At 38.1% G+C, this 18,930-nt stretch overlaps 1 protein-coding gene across 4 annotated transcripts in view; it reads left to right on the plus strand.

Moving 5' to 3' along the window:
* The window catches only part of LOC103697947 (nuclear pore complex protein), a 52,224-nt gene extending 39,380 nt beyond the window's left edge, over window positions 1-12,844 (plus strand). The window contains exons 16-26 of one of the 4 annotated variants that reach the window (XM_088716789.2): window positions 2,663-2,761; window positions 2,874-3,065; window positions 3,251-3,425; window positions 3,539-3,695; window positions 4,285-4,487; window positions 7,689-7,830; window positions 7,908-8,068; window positions 8,195-8,311; window positions 8,469-8,569; window positions 10,611-10,717; window positions 12,263-12,844. In XM_088716789.2, coding sequence (XP_088572915.2) covers window positions 2,663-2,761; window positions 2,874-3,065; window positions 3,251-3,425; window positions 3,539-3,695; window positions 4,285-4,487; window positions 7,689-7,830; window positions 7,908-8,068; window positions 8,195-8,311; window positions 8,469-8,546 — 1,324 coding nt within the window. In that variant the 3' untranslated portion in view covers window positions 8,547-8,569; window positions 10,611-10,717; window positions 12,263-12,844. Of the gene's footprint in view, window positions 1-2,662; window positions 2,762-2,873; window positions 3,066-3,250; window positions 3,426-3,538; window positions 3,696-4,284; window positions 4,488-7,688; window positions 7,831-7,907; window positions 8,069-8,194; window positions 8,312-8,468; window positions 8,570-10,595; window positions 10,718-11,856; window positions 12,206-12,262 lie in introns of those variants that run through there. The other 3 variants (XM_088716788.2, XM_088716791.2, XM_088716790.2) reach the window with 3 other exon arrangements.
* The last annotated feature ends 6,086 nt before the right edge of the window (window positions 12,845-18,930 follow it).

The raw sequence follows: 18,930 nt of genomic DNA on the forward strand, positions 1-18,930 counted from the left end.
TGTATTCCTAAGTATAGTCAAATATAAAATGATTGCATGGATGCTCTGCAGTCTAATATGCTGTTAAATTGTCGTGATTCTTTATGGAGATACCTTTTTGTCAGTTATTTAGCTATAGTAATTACATAGCTAATGTAGCGCTATCAGTTGAGTATTGGTTTAGTTCATAGAAATTTGATCATGATGATCTGGGGTGGTCTTGAAGATGATGACAACCATCATGATTAGGGGTGCAAATGGGTCGGGTCGGGTCGGCTCAGGTCATGAGTGACCCCGACCCAATTTGGTTTCTTGTTCGGGTCTTAATTTTGGACCTAGACTTGACCTGATAGAAGATCGGGTCGGGCCAGGTCGGGCCACCGCTATAATTTTTAGGGTCCGGTTCGGGTCCAGGTCGGGTCCGGTTCGGGTCCAGGTCGGGTCCGATTCCGGCCAACTCATACATGGCTTCAGAACTTGTGTTTGTACCCTCGTGGGCTGCAGCGCGCGGGCCCAAATAATGTTATAAGTTTGGGTCGGGTTGGGTCGTAGGATTGAAAATCTAAAATTACCCAAAATTCAAATGGGTCGGGTCGGGTCGGGTCTGAATTCAGTAAACCCAGACCCGATCTGAAAAACGGAACGGTCCAATTTAAGGACCCGACCCGGCCCCATGGGTCCTCCAAAACGGGTCGAGTCGGGTCAGATCATGGGTCAACCCAACCCATTTGCAGCATTAATCACAACATGGAAGATCATGTCATTGTGCATTCAGAGGCTGCAACTTAGAGTTTCCTTTTTATATCGATGATTTTTTAGCTGTTAATTTGTTGTTTTTTCCTTCTATTTCTCTTTTTTCCGTTTTAGTTGGTTAGGTTCGAATCAAGGGCGGAGATTTAAAGTCCTTCGATTTTTTTTTGACAGCTTTATGGGCCTGATTAGTAATGATTAGTGTTCACAGCATTATTCTTGCGACAGTAACTATGAACAGTAACACTGTGTTAGGAGGGGTATTTAGAGAGTCCAAAAACCTTGCTAGTGTTTTCTTTCTCTGTGGGAATTGACTTACCTAATTCGCTTGGAATGCAAAATCATTGAATGGAAATTCAGAGTTTTCTTTCTCTTAATGTGTGATGCCATAGAACAAGCATAAGGCTTGCAGCACTAGGTGTGATTCCTAGGGCTTGCAGCACTAGGTGTACTTCCTAGGTTTCTGCAGTGAGTATGGTTCTATCCTTTCTTTTCCTTTGAGTTTTTCCCGTGCCTTTTTGTGTTTTCTTCTTATTGTTATTTATTTTTCTACATAAGATTCATCTTCTTTTGCTGTACTTCCCATTTGCAGCCAATAGCACCCGACCAAAACTGATAAGAACCAATCAGGCTCGCGTAAACCTTTTTTTCCCACAATTCCTGTCTGCTGCAGGCTTTATGCCACATATTGTTGTTATAGTTCCAATAAAAAATTTCAATAAAATTTCTGTATAGCCTACCTGTGAACATCTAAGCATATTAATTAAGTTTTATCTGTTGGAATAACATTATATTTACAATATTTGAAACATATCAGTTATTTTTGTGATCTTGAAGTTCATCCTTTGGCTTTCTAAAGCACCCGTCCTCATTCCTTATCAATATAAGTCCATATTTGTCTTCCATCTACCTTCCAGAACCCTAGTTTGTTCATTTACATAGCCTATCCTACATCAATATACGTATTATGCTATAGGAAGGGAGTTTGCAATTGAGGATATCCCCTTTTGCTTCTGTCTGTTATTTTTCTCCTCAAAATGTCATCCATCTAACTCTCCCAAGATATTTACCATGCTGCCCTTCCTTTTATGGGAACACATCAATAAATTAGTTTTAGTAAGATGATGTCGAGAAATTTGCTTTCTATGCATTAAAGGATCGACATCTATAACTCTTCTTTTCTTCTCTTGTCAAATTAAAATTGAATATTTAGAATCTTAATTGAAAGTGTGATTGCAAAAATGCAAATTTATTTAGGATTTTCGGAGATATCTTCCATGTTTATCAAATATTTTGTCTAGCAACAGTCAATCTAAAATAAAGTTGAATATTTATTACCTTGCAACTTTTGATTTAAAACTTTCAGGAGAAGATTTTTTCTTGCTAAGTTAGTTTTTTCTTATTTTCTTTTTTATTTTTATTTTCTGTCATCTATTTTTCCACTGTGACTGAACATTCAAGTTTGCTAGTAATCTTTATCCAGTGGTTCTAGGTAAAACTTAAGTTATACTGTTTCAAATGTATTTGATGTGTACAATGCTCTTAATTCCAAAGTCAGCACATCATGTTGGTTTCAAATCACAAACAAGCATGGGGAGGATAATGCCTTATTCTTATATCTACCTCATAAGTACGCGTATTCGCATCTATGCACTAATATGTCTCCTGTATCTCTGTATTTTCAATTTTAGAAATTTGGCATCAATCATACATATTTATCTCTCCATGTGCCAGATTGATCAAACATTGACCATTTTTATACATCTAACATATTATATTTCAGACAAATGCATATCAAATTTGTCATGAATGACTTCATGATAAGATTTTCCATTATTTTCACCACCAAATTTTCTTTTTCTGTGCTTGACTCTTGTTTCTATAAATATGCCTCTTTGACAGTTCTTATCTTTTTTCTTTGTCTGGATAATAGCATGCATGTTAAATACAAGCTCTTCCTTTCGGCTATGGAGTACTTGCCTTTCTCTTCCGGAGATGACACTAAAGCAAGTTTCGAAGATATTATGGAAAGGTTTGTTCATATGCAAGATGGATTATGAACATAGAAAATTGTTGAATTATTTCTGTGGGTTTGACAGTGAGCTTTGCTGCAAGTCATTTACATGTCAAAATTACTTAAACAGGGTACTCTCAAGGTCTAGAGAAACCAAAATCAGCAAATATGATGGGAAATTATCTGATGTTGCAGAGCAGCATCGATTGCAATCTCTTCAAAAGGCTATGGTTATCCAGTGGCTTTGTTTCACACCACCTTCTACTATAAATGATTTTGAGATTATCAGTGCTAAGCTTCTCATGAGGGCATTGGTTCATAGGTAATCAACTTTCTGTTTCATTCTTTGGTAATTTGTAGCAGTCTTGACTGATCTCTTTTACATTATGTTGTATAGTATTAAGTGTTTGAAAATGTCTTCAGTGGCGGCTGTTTGCCAAGTAATGGAGTTGATTTGTACTCACCATACTCCCCTAACTTCTTTTCATCATTTTTATAATGGTACAGCAACACACTCTTCAGGGAGTTTGCTTTAATATCTATGTGGAGAGTTCCTAAAATGCCAATAGGAGCACACATGTTACTCAGTTTCCTTGCAGAACATTTAAAACAGCCTAAGGACACTCTTCTTTCTTTTGAGGACCTTGATGTTTCTGAGAATCTACATGAGTTTGAAGACTGGGTATGCTTCTCTTGTTGCTATCTTCTTCTTTTGGCTGTTAGGATTGGGTACTTTTAGATATTTGCTACTATGCAAGTGTATTCTGGTTCATTTTGTTGTTTCGTATCGTACAGCAAGAATATTACTCGTGCGATGCGACGTATCGAAACTGGCTTAAAATTGAGCTGGAGAATGCGGCTGTTCCTCCTGCTGAGCTTTCTTCAGAGGAAAAAGAGAGAGCTATTGCTGCGGCAAGAGAAACCTTGAAGTCTTCATTGTTACTACTACTGAGTAAGTTCACTTCTTAGCATGCATGCAACTGGGTTGTGGGCTGCATGGTGTACTTAATCTCTCTGTTTCACAGACGGATAGGAATCTCACCTCTCTATCACTAAGTAAGATCCTCGCATGTATTCTACACTATCACATTGTTGTGTATTCATATAAGAATCCGATGATGTATGAACTATGTATTTTACACCATCAGCTCGTGACCTGACCCGTTTAACCCATTGGACATGTTTAGCTATTTTGAAACTTACTTAACCTGTTTCAAACCTGTTTAACCCATAATCCTATTTAACCCATAAAAAATTCAACTAACCTGTTTAACCTGTTTAACCTAATTTGACTCATTTAATAAACATGTTATGCAGGACAGGTTGGGTTGGGCTACCTGTTCGATAAAAAGGTCGGGTTTGGATTTAGATTTTTGACCTATTTAATCAATAGGTTGGGTTTGAGTTGACAATTTTTGATTCGATCCATACCCGACCCGACCTGACCCGACCCAATTGCCATCCCTAGTTTAAAATCGAATCTTGATGCGTGAAGAATGTGCCATTGTACTTTAAGGTTTAACAATCATATCTTTTCTTAGGAGAAGGAAGTCCATGGCTGGATTCAGTTCAAAGTAGTCTATATGACTCGACAGAGCATATGTATCTTGAATTGCATGCCACTGCAATGCTCTGTCTACCTTCTGGTGAATGCATGTGCCCAGATGCAACCTCATGTACTACTTTGACAAGTGCACTCTACTCCTCAGTCAGTGAAGAAGATGTGTTAAAACGCCAGTTGATGGTAAGTTCCTTTTTACTTGCCTTTATATACCTTTCTGCTATTGTATCATCAGAAGCTTGCATATTTTGAACTGCAAGTGCAGCCGATTACTCTTGATTAGGTAACAGCATTTACAATCCCATGTTGCTTAGAATATTCAATGCAAACTTTCAGAAGAATTTGTGTTAAGCCAAATCATAATGGTGTTAAACATGTCTATAGTTTGCGCTGGTATATAAATTTTTCATTTTCATGTTTTGCAATATCAAAGTTCACCAGGTACCATATTCTTGTGATTTTTGATTTGTGAGGCTGGTAAACATCTGGTAAAGACTTCCAAATATTCCATATGAATGTGCAGCAGGTTATCTATTAATTAGTCAGACATCATAGCATTAGCAAGTTTTTTTGCGTCCTTCGATCATCAGTGAAATTTGAGTGTTGTTCTAATTTTATAAATCATGCCGGACTGTTTTAAGTACTTTACCTGCAAATTGTAGGTCTATTATATAATTTTAACAATGTCACTCTGAGGTTTAATTAACTCATCTGCAAAAAAGAAAAGGGAAATTCATATTTCAAACTCAATGCTAAACATCTGGCAACCTTCCATCACCATGATACTTGCATCATTAGAATCCTTAAGTTTCTAACCTCACAACTGACATAATGCATTTTTTTATTTTAGTTTCTCAAATTTCATTAGCTTGGCATTGGGAACAATTTTTCTTAGTAATAGGTGAGACGTGAGAGTATAATTTCTTTTTTTGGACAATTATATCATTGAATATGTATATAGTGCCATGTCAAATCGAAAATAAATATCCGATAGCAAGTTGATCAGTTAATTCAATAAGAAAAAAATGGGAGTTAGTACTCGATTTAGTTGGTACCACCCAACCTCATACCTCCTTCCTTCCCATATTTGTAAACTGGTACCTCAGAGAATCTTGGGTCAATTCTCAAGTCGTACCCCCATCACCGTCTATCGAGCAATTGAAAATGAAATTACTCGGTGCCAGAGCCAGAGATAGTGATTTTCTTGGGCTGGAGGCCCAGACACCATAGATCCGTCAGTGGGTATTGCATCCATGCCTAAAATCATCCCAAGCGCTGCTAATGTGGCTACTAAGGATCATTTTTATAAAATGGGTGGAGAAAAATGAGCAACTACCATTTGCATAGACCAATCCTTGACCTCGATCGAATCCCCCAAGCTCACTCGAAATAGTGGGATGTAGGCTTCAGTTGTTTTGGTACTTTTCACGTCTTATTATTTATTTAGTTACCGGCTGTTCACCGGCAGGTCAGTAGGCCTTTTAGAAGGCAACTAGCACTTTTGCCGGAAATCTTCTCTTCTCCATTGGATGACGACCCTTTGACCTCAACCTGACAAAAACTCCTTTCCCCGTTATCCCAACTCATGTCGACAAAAAAGGAAAAAAGAGCAAGAAGGTGGGGACCCTCAAGTCTTCTCCATCTTTCTATGACAACCTAGCTTCCGGACTTCGGAGATCAAGGCAGTCAAGTAGTAAGATCTAGACCTTCGTTCAGAGATTGATGACTCCCTACCTATCACCATCTAGTGCCGTGTTCAGTCAGGAGTCATCTTCTTATCAGAGCGTAGACTAGCTATGGAGCTAGTAAAAAAAAAAGGGATCAGAGTCAATTGCGGTCGCCCTCAGTCAAGATCATGTCGAGGTCTGGTTAGGAAAGAACAAAGGTTGACGCCGAAAAACAAGGGGAAGCTCTTCTCCTTTATGGAAAGAGAGATCGGAGGGTCGAATCGGATCGGGGAAGGAAAAGAGGAAAAACTCCAGGGGCTTCAGCCGCACTCATTACCATTAGCTGGATCAAAAGCAAGAGAGGGGGCAGTTGGTCGCATATGTCGAATGAAATCTACTCTAAGTCTAGCAGAAGGAAAGTTCGGCTAATCAAAAAGGGGGATTCTGTGGCAATGAAAGGTTGTTTTGCTTTGGCTTTATGAGAGCCAAGTGCAGATTCAATTCCTGCTCCAGCGTGCCATGTTGAGGTCCCCTCTCTTCTTCTTATTCCTCTCCTCAAACTTTCCCTTCTTCACAATTCTTCTTGGAGGAAGGTTGGTTTGCCCAGCTGCTGCTGAGCTCGTAGAGATTGGAGCCAAGCCTGGCAGGGCGCACCAAGGAACTTAGACTGAGGAGGTATACTGGCAGAGCAGGAAGATAGGCAAAGGGGGAAGTGGCTAGAACTTCTCCAACGTAGCTAGTAAGGCAGATTGGTATCTTTCCCGGGATAACTAAAGCCACCTCCATCTATTAACGACCACTTTGGAATCGCTAGTTCGCATATGCTGGTTCGCTCGTACGCCCTACTCGAAAGTCGTCTTTCGTATCTCGAAATGACATAGATAGAGATGGAATGGAATCTCCATAGTAGCAGCTGCCCTTTTGAAAGCAACGGTGATTGATTCTGGTCGAACGACTCTGAAGAACGAAACTATCTTTCCTTTTCAAATTGAAATTGTGTCAATTCAAAAGAAATATCTAGTTACCGGCGCATCAAAGTCAAGGAAGAAGGGAAGGTAATAGAGTTCCGAAAGACACTAATTACTGGTTGAGCTGATACGAGTAGAAACTAAACCTAGCCTGGCCCCTACCAACCCCCAACCGTAGATGCTAGAGTAGAAGAAAACGGGCGGAACGTATCTCCCTTCCTTCTACTAGACTGAATATGTTGATCAAATTCAGACTCTTGGTTTGGGCTTGGGAGCTCCTTAGCTTAGCTTTGATAGTAGTTTCCATCCCCTTCAACAAAAGTTATTGTAGTTCGCTTTAGGAGTGAAAAGCTTTCTAAGATGACTTATCTCTCCGGGGCCTTACAATAGATTGCGGCTACCTTTAGTCTGTTGCAGCAGCCCCGGTCAATCACCTTGCCAAAAGCCAAAAACAGAAACGGCCCCAAAGCTTAAAATGCGATATAAGGAGCTGTTTGACACATCAATCCATAGATCGTCTGATTCTGCACAGATTATTAGAATGAAAAAATCAGTTTTTATATTTCAAGTACTTTTTCCTTTATTTTTTTATGTATTGCTTGCATCTATGAGCCTTCACAGCCTCTTGCTTTTAGATTACTGGAGATTGCGCTTTCTGAGTGTTTTAATTCATCTGACCTTTTATTGTCAGTTACCAGGAAATTGAATTTCTCTTTTCTTGTGAACTATCATGACTTATAAATGAGCAGGTCAATGTCTCCATTTCTTCAAGAGATAACTACTGTATTGAAGTGGCACTTCGCTGCTTAGCAGTGAATGGAGATGGGTTAGGACTTCATGAAGCGAATGATGGAGGTCTTCTTGCTACTGTTGTCGCAGCTGGCTTTAAAGGTATTATCACGAACTGCCAGCTTAAGCTCGGTTTATTCTTTTCTTTGCATAGGATTGGTATTGAACCTTTGAAGCAGGGGAGCTTAATCGGTTTCAAGCTGGAGTCACAATGGAAATATCCAGGCTAGATGCTTGGTATTCAGATGTGGATGGTACACTGAGAGGTCCTGCAAATTATGTTGTCAGAGGTCTCTGCCGTAGGTGCTGCCTGCCAGAAATCGTTCTTCGATGCATGCAGGCGAGCTTAATGATGAAGCAAATTTGTCAATTTGGCTGAGAGTTTTGCTCTTAGTTTTATGCTGTAAAAATAAAATATTCTGCATGTGGCTGGCTTTTCTTGAAATTGTTTTTGGTATGTTGGTAGGTATCTGTTTCTCTTGCTGAATCAGGCGATTCGCAAGGCTATCGCAATGAGCTAATTGAATTAGTTGCATCTTCGCAATCAGGAATGTTGAATTTGTTTAGTCAGCACCAATTACAGGTATGCAGTTCATAAATACAAGTTTTGTGGACATATGCTTACTCATTCTTTTGCACATCGTCAATACCAGTTTCTCACATTGGTGTGCTTGATGTGCCTTTTTCATCATTTTGTTTTTACTCAAAAAAATAACTGGATGAAAATGCTTTTCCTTCAGGAATTTTTATTGTTTGAGAGGGAATGTTCATTGTATAAAATGGAGTTCGAGGAAGAACTCTCCATTGTTGATTCCTGACTAGTACCACCAGGGTTCGTTAGGTAACATACATGGGTTTCCTAACTGCATTTTATTTTCTTTATTCAAACTATTATATAGATTTCAGTTGATTTTAATGGCTCACTTGTTTGATGTTTGCTTTTGTGGAGGTTTATATTTTTGTAATTCCTTGGTTTATATTTTTGCAGTTCCTTTATTTGTATTCCTCCTTGCATATATTAGGTGTCTCCCATTTTTATGTAATATAAAGTGCATGGTTCGTTGCACCAAATTTGGGTTATGTTGTTTCATTTTTCTAGGCCTTTTCCCTTCAAGTAAATGATAATTTGGCATGTCCACCATGCACTAGCAGTTGGAGTCTTGCTAGAAACTTTTCAATGGAGGGACCAGATGCCCCTAATTCCGATAAAAGATTGCCAAAGTGTTTTATGTAGGTTTCAGTTGCAGGACTAAATTGAAACATTTTAAGTGTTGACAATGAATAAAAAATGATTGCCGAGTATATTCTAGCTGAGCTTATCCTGAATACTTAAATTGGCTTTTCTTCTGCAGATATGAGCAATATTAAAACATGCATCCACATTGCTATGATCAACATTGATGAAACATAGAAATTAGTACTATCCATGTTCATTTTTAAGCATATATAAATAAAAATCAGAAAAGAGTAACATCCATAATTGCTTTAAGGTATGTAGATAGGAATCATATGAAATATCCTTTTAGTTTTTTTCAAAAAATATGGATCAGTGGGTGCAGTTTAAATAATTTCAAACAAATACATAAATAAGTAACATGCAAAAAAATAGAAAGGGATAAATTGTAAAATAGAGTTATGTCCAAATAGTTAGCCTTTAGAATAAATTATATAAAAGTATTACAAAACTACAACATGGCCATCAGTTCTTGTCCAACAATATATTTCGCAGTGCTCCATTGATTCTCATTTTCCAATAATTCCTATTGTCTAGTGAAATTGTAAAAAAATAAATCTAGAATTTATGTGATAGTTTGACATGCTTTTCACAACTAGATGTCCACCTGACATCTACCCCTACCCATTTCACCTGGGCCCTGTATTGATATTGGCTGTGTCAAATAAATCCCCATGCATCAGTAAGTGTAGAAAAGTACTACAATTAGAATAGACATATATTTGTCTGTATTTGAATTTGTGTATATGATATCAGGAACAATTGTATCCAGATAACATATTAATATCTTTTATTGTCAAACTATAGGAATTAATATTGCGATTAATATGTGCATCCCCATGTTTGTGTCTGAGATCTATATACCTATACACATTGATGCTCATTTCTGGATATTATGGAAACAGATGAGGTCAGGTTTTTGTACGTATTCCATTAGGTTTAAATAAACAATACCTTTTAATTATGCTTATAGAGAGCTGAATGCCTATAGATGGTAGGTCAAGAACCAAATTATTAACGTTATATCTTTCCAAATCTCTCCTTATCCTTGTAGATATTTTTTCTTCTTCGTGCTTGTTCTTGATGATTGCGAGATAATCAAGACATATTGCTATATATCATATAGAATATCTTACCATCCAGTGGTGTATATGTATATGTTTTTGTTCTTACCAACAAAATAGTTTGTAAATCAATTATCTATGCTTTAAAGTTATTCATTGTCTTGGATCTTATGCATGTATATTATTGGAATTTGATTACTTGTCCTCTATGAATCACAAGGCTTCAAGTTGGGTCAGGTTTGATCATGGCACATGCCTAATTCATTCCACATTAGAATCGGGTTTTAAAAAAATTGAATATACGCCTAATCAAATCGATGTAGCAAAAAAGAAATAGGATCAGGACAAACAAGGGGAGAGAATATAATCATTCAATGCTTTAAATTATGTTTATTATCCAAGTCATAGATGGAAGCAATGATTATGTTTAGAGATTTTAATAAGAACGGGACATGCTAGAAATCCCTAGACCTTTTACCCTACAGGAGAACATGTAGATAACTGTATATGGGAGTGTGTTTTCGTTCTTCTATTAAAAGCATCATTTCTATCATCAAACTTTATGCTAGGCATCTTGAATTCAGGGCGAAAGAGGGGAAAGCCATGATTATCGTAAAAGTACTTGTTGCAGATGGTTAAAAGTTTGCCAACAAATTTTCACTGAAGCTTGCAAATAACTATCGCGATTCAGGTAATCTTTCAGTTCCTGGATCCCTCCATTTCACAAGTTGAAAGTTGCTGAAAAATACTTTGTTCATTATCTGACTGTTTTCTGCTGCAAGAAAATATGGTTTTTTAACTTGCTATTACAGAAGTGATTGGAACAAGTGGTCTTTCCATTGCCTGACTTTGGTTATTAGCTCTTCATGTTAATGCTGGATAAAACCATTGACACATGTCAATTGGGGCTATCAGAAAATATTCATTTTGGTATGAGGGTTTGGGAGCACCATAAAGCACTTTTGCTTTTTGCCTGCTTTTGCTTTCCTCTTATCAATATACTTTTTATGCCCCAAACTATTTGATTTGGTCATGCTTAATTAAAATAAAGCAATATGCATCAGGTTTCAGATTCATCTTTTTTTTTTCTACTAGGAACTGATGCCCACATCTAACAATTCTCAGACTCCTGCAGTAGGATTCATTAATTTGTATACTTCAAGATGATTGATTCCTGCATGTGGTTTTTTAAAATTATGATCAGAATTAATTGAGTTATTGATAGTTCTATCAGACTATAATAAGGAGATTAATAGCATCAAAATGCATGAAACATGTATTGCATTTGTGCCCAAAAAATGAAATGGAAATGAAAATGAACTGATACAAGAAGCAATACTGATAACCATGCATTTAGCCCATATAGATCTATATCTTGTTAAGTACTTGAATCAACCAGCAAAGAAACTCCATGAAGTTTCAACGCTTCCAATGTTTCTTTTGACATTCTTATTGTTTCTAAATGCAACTCATGTTTCGTAAAGTAATTTTTATAATCTAGTAGGTCTAAGGTAGCAAAAGAATATATGACAGCAGACTCTTCAGGCTCAGGTTGGTCTAATTTTAGGCTCTTTCCATAAATACATAAGGTGATAATATTGGGCAACTAATACCTGTTGAAAAAGTGATCCACTAGTGACGACTCATGTTTATAGTCAACCTGAGTTTGCAATGGTTTGAACTGGCATTTTTTTGGATTATTTTCTTCTTTGGGCGTGTATTTTTTAAACAGCATTGCTAGTCAAATATCATTAATTGGGAAAGAGTTTATTTTGGGATCATGTTCAGATAATGTCTGAGTAATCTGATTCTCATTCACTGTTAACCTAGAATGTGCTGCTGTTCTTGCAAGCCAATCTTCTGCAGCTTTAGCTGGGTTGCCTGGCATGGCTCACTGGCAGTCAGTTTGCAGCATTACAGAGGGTTACCTTCATGTTTTTAGGAAGCATTTTGCTGTCCTATTTGTCAGCAGAAATTTCTCTTAAAGGTCATAGATCCTTGCAAAAGACACTTGCATTGGAAAATGTATAAATTGCCAGTGCTTCTATTTCTTTATGTCACAATATAAAGAGGGTATCTCTTGTTTACTGACCGACAAAATCTTGGTTTGGTTACGGGCTTGATAACATGTTTTATTGACATATACTTGGTAGACAATTTCATATTGATTTCAACTTCATTAGGAGGTACAAAGTGTATGTTTTCACATTTCTGAACTGTCAATTTATATTTTCAGGAGATGCCTTATATCAAATTTTAAATGGTGTTTTATGTTCTGTAAACAAGCTGGTGATAGTTAACTGCTATGGTAATTGATGAGAGCACCAACATTATGTTAGCAATTGGGATTTGCTACTAACGGATTTAAGGTCCTGTACATCTTTCTACAAATCATGCTTCAAGTAGTCTTTATCTCCAATTATTGTTACCTTTCATGTAACAGTTATATTGTGTGGTCCTGAGGACAATGATTATTAAGTCTTCTTGTTTTACGTGTACCTCCAATGATCCTCAGGTATTTCCTTTAGCCATTTGCAGCTGTGTGAACTAGATGCAGGAAAGTGACCTTCAAATAAGATCTTAGACATTACATTATAACCTCTAGTAACTAATTTCCTACTTACTAGTACTTTTCGACGTCTGCTTTTTTTGAGGTTCCAAGGCCTACTGTTAGTGACAAATCTCATATACCAACTAATTATTTATTTGTGTGCATGTCTTAGCAAGATTGGCAATTACTATGTATAATTTTGTGTCGCTTTGGATGTACAATTTTATTTATGTAATGTTATGTGACCTGTCATGAGCTTCAGATCAAGCATAGGGCCCTATGCCCCGACCATTTAAATTATTTTGGGGATTCATAAAAGTGTTGTCGATTGTTTTGTGATGCTCCAGACCAATTATTACTAAAACATTATTTTGGACCATCAAAGCAGTGTAATATCAAAAACAGGTAAATTATAAAATTTCTTTTTTTTTTCGGGGGGGAAGAGAGAGATGAAACATATTGATTAAGTAGCTTGGCAAACTAAGAAGATTACAAGTATTGCAGTGCTGAGCTTTAAAGATTAAATTTTATGTTTTAAACTCATTGTTATATTAAGCCATTGGCTTCGAAGTTACTCCTGAATGTGCTTCAAATCTGAATGAAGTTGCGGAGGAACATACAAGGTCAGCCAACTGTGCCTAAGTTGGAGGTTGGGTTGGCTCTTTGGAACGAAATTCTATCTGACACGATCACTGCTAAATGTTTGAATCAGCTTCTGCATTATTGATTTCTTTTATGTTCGAAGACTAAATGAGAAACTTGTGGAAGATCTTAAAAATATGCGCGTATATATATATATATATATAATATTAAATGTAATATGATTGTTTAAATGATCGGAAATAAATTGATTGAAAATAAACTGATCTAGGGATCCTGTTGATTACCGGGCTTTCCGACAAACACCTTGAGGCTTTGTGCTTTACGATGAGGGGTGATAAGAAAGGCTTCTGTGATGGGCGTTTGTGCCTCGCAACTAATCTGTTGATTAGTGTGGTTTTAATTAGTGAAGTACCTGATAGAAAGCAAGAGACGAATTACTTTTCTACAATTTGGAAGCAAGAGACGGATTGCTTTTTTTTTTTTTTCTCTTTAAGATTGTGACTGAAGCTTTTTATTATTATTATTTTTGTGTACTTGAGACGGGGTGGGTTTCTTTTAGATACAAGACGTTACACCATCAAGTTGAAGGGCCTATTATTACGAGATTGGAAGCTTTGGACTGGCAATGTTTCTAGATCAATCTTGGTGAGAACAAAGGCATCTCAGTGGCAAAAGAACTATATGAGCAAAAGAACTATATGAGTATGATTTGAAAAAGCTTGAGCGAACAATGGGCTTATCCGATGTAGCTTGGAGCCGTTGAGTGGGGGACCAAATCAAAGCATGAAACGAGCTCAGTCTAGAATGGATCAAATTCAGATGCTCTTAGTTAAGCCTTTAGATTGATTTCGGTGGCCGATAGAGTCAAAGTCTGCTTGGAATGAAGTCAATTTCAAGACAAAAGGCTGAAAACAAGGACAGCTCATTTACCTTCAATTCAAGGATTCGCAAGCTTAGGATCAAGAAACAAGCCACCACTTACCGGTGGCTTAATTCCTTCGCCAGTTCTAATTGGTGGTTCTTAGAAGCATGAAATGATGCTGTGCTGACGATCAAACCTCCTGCTCAGGTTATTAGGTGATGCGAGAAGACAAATGAAGGAGTTCTTTGTGAAATTTGATGATGATGAATTGCCTTGAATTCCAAACAGACTCCACCCTGACTTCCTAATGGCTAATGAATAGAAATTCGGTCTAACTTCCATATTTATTTATATTTGTTACTTCCATCTTTATCTTCATTTTTGTATTCATATTCATATTCTTATGTATATTTATTCATTTATGTTTATATTTTTCAAACTTTTGGTGCTTGCTTCATAACCCTCGTCCAACGATGCCTGAATGGATAACTGAGAAAACATCCCCACAACCTCATTTTTCCACCAATTAAACTCGATCCATTCCCACGCCCTATTCGTGTTTTCTGCGTTTTCACAGGACTCGCAAATTCAAGCTTCTAATAGGTCGCGTGTAATGCACCTTTTACTCATGAATCCCGAAGCAAGGTAGCGACATTTTTTGTTTCCTTTTTTTTATCTTCCTGTGAGTTAAGATTGAGCCATTCCATTGTGTAGCCCAGAGAAGAGTATCCTTAAGCTCATCAGGACATCGGTGGCCAGAGAGAACCGGGTGTGCATGGTCAGCCACAACATTTTTCTACCTAGCCTGCTGGTAGACGTGAGTAGCTTGTGAAAGGAACGTGAGGCTCTGCGCCATCAGAAGGATATCAATGCAGTGGATGTGAGTCAGAAATCGCTCTGGCGTGCCCAAATCCCTCCCTAGCTGCTCCGTCGTGAATGACAAAACCGGACCACCCAAACATTCCTCGTACGTGTGATCACACATGACAAAAGCTGATCCACATACATGGCTACTAGGGCTCTTTACTGAGCTATCAAATGAAACCTTGAATTACCATTATAAAACCCAGCAAACTTGGCCGTTGGTGACATAGAGAGTCCCAACCCTTTCGCCACTAGCCACCGTCAACGAGCCTCTCGAGATCTTCCACTGGTCATCTGCAAAAGTTGTCCTGTACCCATCGCTCGCTAACTGTCCAACAGAAATCAAATTTTTGTAGCCGAGGTACGTGCCTCACGTCCTTCAACTTTAGTGAAGTACCACCATTGATCTTCACTTCTGTGCAATCCTTTCCTTCTATATTGCAAGGCTCTCCATCCCCTATGTAGATTGTGCTGAAGTCACTAATCTGATATCCTCTAAAAAATTTTCTTTGGGATGTAGCATGAAAAGATGCGCCCGAGTCTATCACCCAAGACTCATCATCGGTAAACAAAGATAGAACTAAGGTATCAGAATCACTGCCTTCAGTGAGATTGGTCGAATCTTCGCTGATTTCTTCAGTGTGGTCGCCTTGCTTTCTTTTAAGAGCTTTGCAATCCCTCTTGAAGTGCCCTTTCTTATCGTAGTTCCAGCACACTGCCTCCTTATTCTGAGGTGGTCTAGATCTGCCTTTTCTCGACTTCGAGCCACTTCGATGTTGACCGTCCTTCTTTTGTGATCTACCGTGCTCATATGTGTTCAATGCGCTCCCTGAAGATTCTGCAGCACCTGTAGACTTTCTTCTTGCTTCTTCACTCAAAAGCACTCCGATTACGTCATCAAACTGCAGCTTACCCGTCGGCGATGAGTTGCTCACTGCCATCACCAGGCCTTCCCAACTATCTGGTAATCTAGACAGAATCAGCAACGCCCGAATCTCATTGTCAAAACTAATCTCTACTGATTCCAACTGAGCCGTGAGTGCGTTGAAGTCGTTGAGGTACTCCGCCACACTGCTGCCATTTTTCATGCGCAGATTAAACAGCCTCTTCATGAGGAAGACCTTATTTGATGCCGATGGTTTCTCGTACATCTTTGACAATGTTGCCATCAAATCTATCGCCGATTTTTTGATCTTTATGTTGAACGTAACCTGTGGAGAGAGAGTTAACCTGATTGTGCCGAGTGCCTTCCGATCTTGGACTTCCCAATCCGTGTCGGATATGTTTTTTGATTTCGGTGCTTTCCCACCGAGACGTAAATAGAGGTCCTTCTGGTAAAGGTAATCCTCTATTTGCATCTTCTAGAATCCGAAGTTCGCACCGTTGAACTTCTCAATCTGCATCTTGCCTTCGCTCGCCATGTGTAACGAATCTTGCACTCTGATACTAATTGTTGGGAGAAGAGAATCTAGGAGAGCTCTGAACCGCAGGATTTTACACCGATGTACGAGTCGAAAACAATACAAAGCAAATAACTATAGAAGACAATTAACAAGACACACCAGAATTTACCGAGGTTCGGCAAATGTTTGCCTACATCCTCACAAAACTATCCGAATCTATTGTAGTAGAACAATTACAATAGAGAATACAATCTTGAGTCAATCACAAACCGATTGCTCGAATAAAGGGGAAACAACCTTCTTCCTTTTACAAGAGAACACTCTTCCTCTCTATCTCTCATGTCTTTTTGTCTTTCTCTCTCTATTCTTCTTAAAGCCCAGAGTCCTTGGCTATGAATTTATAGCCTTGAGATCCCAAAATAGAGTCCTATTAGAACACCATCACCTTTGCATGTCATCGACTTAATCTAGCACTCCTTTTGCATGTCAAACTGGGAAGACTTCCTCTGGAATGTCTTGGACTTATCCTCTAGCTTGGAGATGTCCCAATCAAAGACAAACTTTGACTTTTCCTTCCATTTCAACAAGTTTCCGAACTTCCAGTTCGAACTGGAGTCGACTCAAGCACTACAAGAGTCGACTCATCACCCAAGACTCATTGCAAGGCTCAAGCACTACAAGAGTCGACTCCCCGATATTGAGTCAACTTCATTGCAGCGGAAATCGGCTCTCTTAGACGAAAACAAAAATATCTGAAATCTGGGCAGATCTCAAGTCGACTCCAGCATAGCACGAGTCGACTCTGGTACAGCGCGAGTCGACTCCATTGTTGAAAGAGTCGGCTCTCTCAGATGTCACAGAAACATCAGAAATCTGGACAAAGCTCGAGTCGACTCTGGCATAGTGTGAGTCGACTCCGGCACAGTGCGAGTCCACTTCTGAACTGCTGGAGTCGACTCCACTGCTGCTGAAACCTGTAGAAGCTTTCTTCCATGCAAAATTTCGATTTGGAATGCATCAACGTGCAATCTAAAATACCTTGGGTCTCCACACACTCCAACACTTTTGTCGCCACTCCGTAGTAAACCTTCCCATCGCTCCCGACGTACCTGTCGGGGAAGGAAGCAAAGCAGCAAGAGAAGCCGCATATGCTCAGGAGGGCACCAGTGATTTACAGTGTGGCAGCTACCTTTGTTGGTGAGAAGAGAATCGAGGAATTGGAAGAGGAAGACAGTTCCACTAGGGAGGACCTTGATAAGGTTACCAATCCCTTGGAAAGTCTTGTCTCCAACGGTTTTCTTTCTTGTGGTTTTGGAAGAACTGGTTAGGGGCTGGTTCTCTCCTGCCATGTTGTTGCAGTTTATTCTTGCTGAATCAGAAGTTGTAGAAAAGTTATACTGGTGTCCCTATTTATAAGGAGGCTAAGCAAAGTAGTGGGTCATGGGAGAGGGTATCATTCTTTCCGAGCTTGATTGGCTTGCATTCATTCTTGGGTAAGTGTTCTCCATTTGGCTAAGGGTCAATGGTGGCTTCTTGTTCATCCTTCAAAGTAATGTGTGCTGAATTTTGGTTGCTGATAAGCTTGAATGTTAGTTATGTATCATATTCTGTCTGTTTATTGTTGGAAAAATTTAAATGTGCACGCGGCCTGAGATTCGACCGCGTGCGCATTTGAGTTTCGTGAAACGCATTCGCGAAATAACTGTGGGCGCATCCGCAGAAGGTACGGACGCATCCGCAAAAAGACTAGAAAGCTCCTCTAAACACCCCTATAAATATCCCTTGATTTCATCTCTTTCGGGACACGAAAAAATTAGAGAAAAATATCAGAAAAATTCTGAAGAAAAGTTCTTCCTCTTAGCCACTTCTAATTTTTATTTTTGCAACTATATTCAGTTTATTTTATTCTTTTTATTTCGTTCTTCGCTGGATCTGCAAGTCCGATCGGATTCGATTTGGCTTCTTCTGAGACGTACCGAAGAAGAAGTTTAGGATCATTGTATCTCTGAGGAGAATTGCCGGGAGACTCGTACGTGGGGGCAAACACTTTTTTGGGACAGCGTCTACGCGCTTCGACCTGCCTTCAATCAGGTTATTTTCACTAACTTTTATTTTTAATTTAATATTAGTAGATCGGTAGGATTTGCAATTTTGTGATTTAAATTTATTAAATAAATAGATTTATTTTGTGCTAGAATAGATTTTTTGTACTATAATAGATTTATTTTGATGCCAAATAATATACATAAATATATTATTCCTTTTAAGAATTTCTATTAATTGCAATTATTAGATTTATTTGCTTATTTAGGTGATATATTGTTAACAATCCAAAGAAGTGTGTCTTTCTCTTTTTTTTGTTAATAATATATAATTCAGTAAATCATTCTAAAAAGATAATAATTTGTTTAACCTCCAAGAAGTTTGTCATACCTCCATTTGGACTCCTCAAGGAGTAATTTCCAAATCCAATTCAAATGAAAAATTTGAAATTGGTTAATCCATAATAACTAATTCATTGAATTGAAAAATTAGATCTCAATTACAATAATTGTTTTGCTAGCATAAAATTAGTAATCAAGTATTCTAATAAGATAATAAATTTTTATAATTTCTTGAAT

The sequence above is a fragment of the Phoenix dactylifera genome, chromosome 2 (assembly GCF_051530095.1).
Source record: "Phoenix dactylifera cultivar Ajwa chromosome 2, Ajwa_hap1_PhDact_Kaust_v1.1, whole genome shotgun sequence".
Taxonomy (NCBI): Eukaryota; Viridiplantae; Streptophyta; class Magnoliopsida; order Arecales; family Arecaceae; genus Phoenix; species Phoenix dactylifera.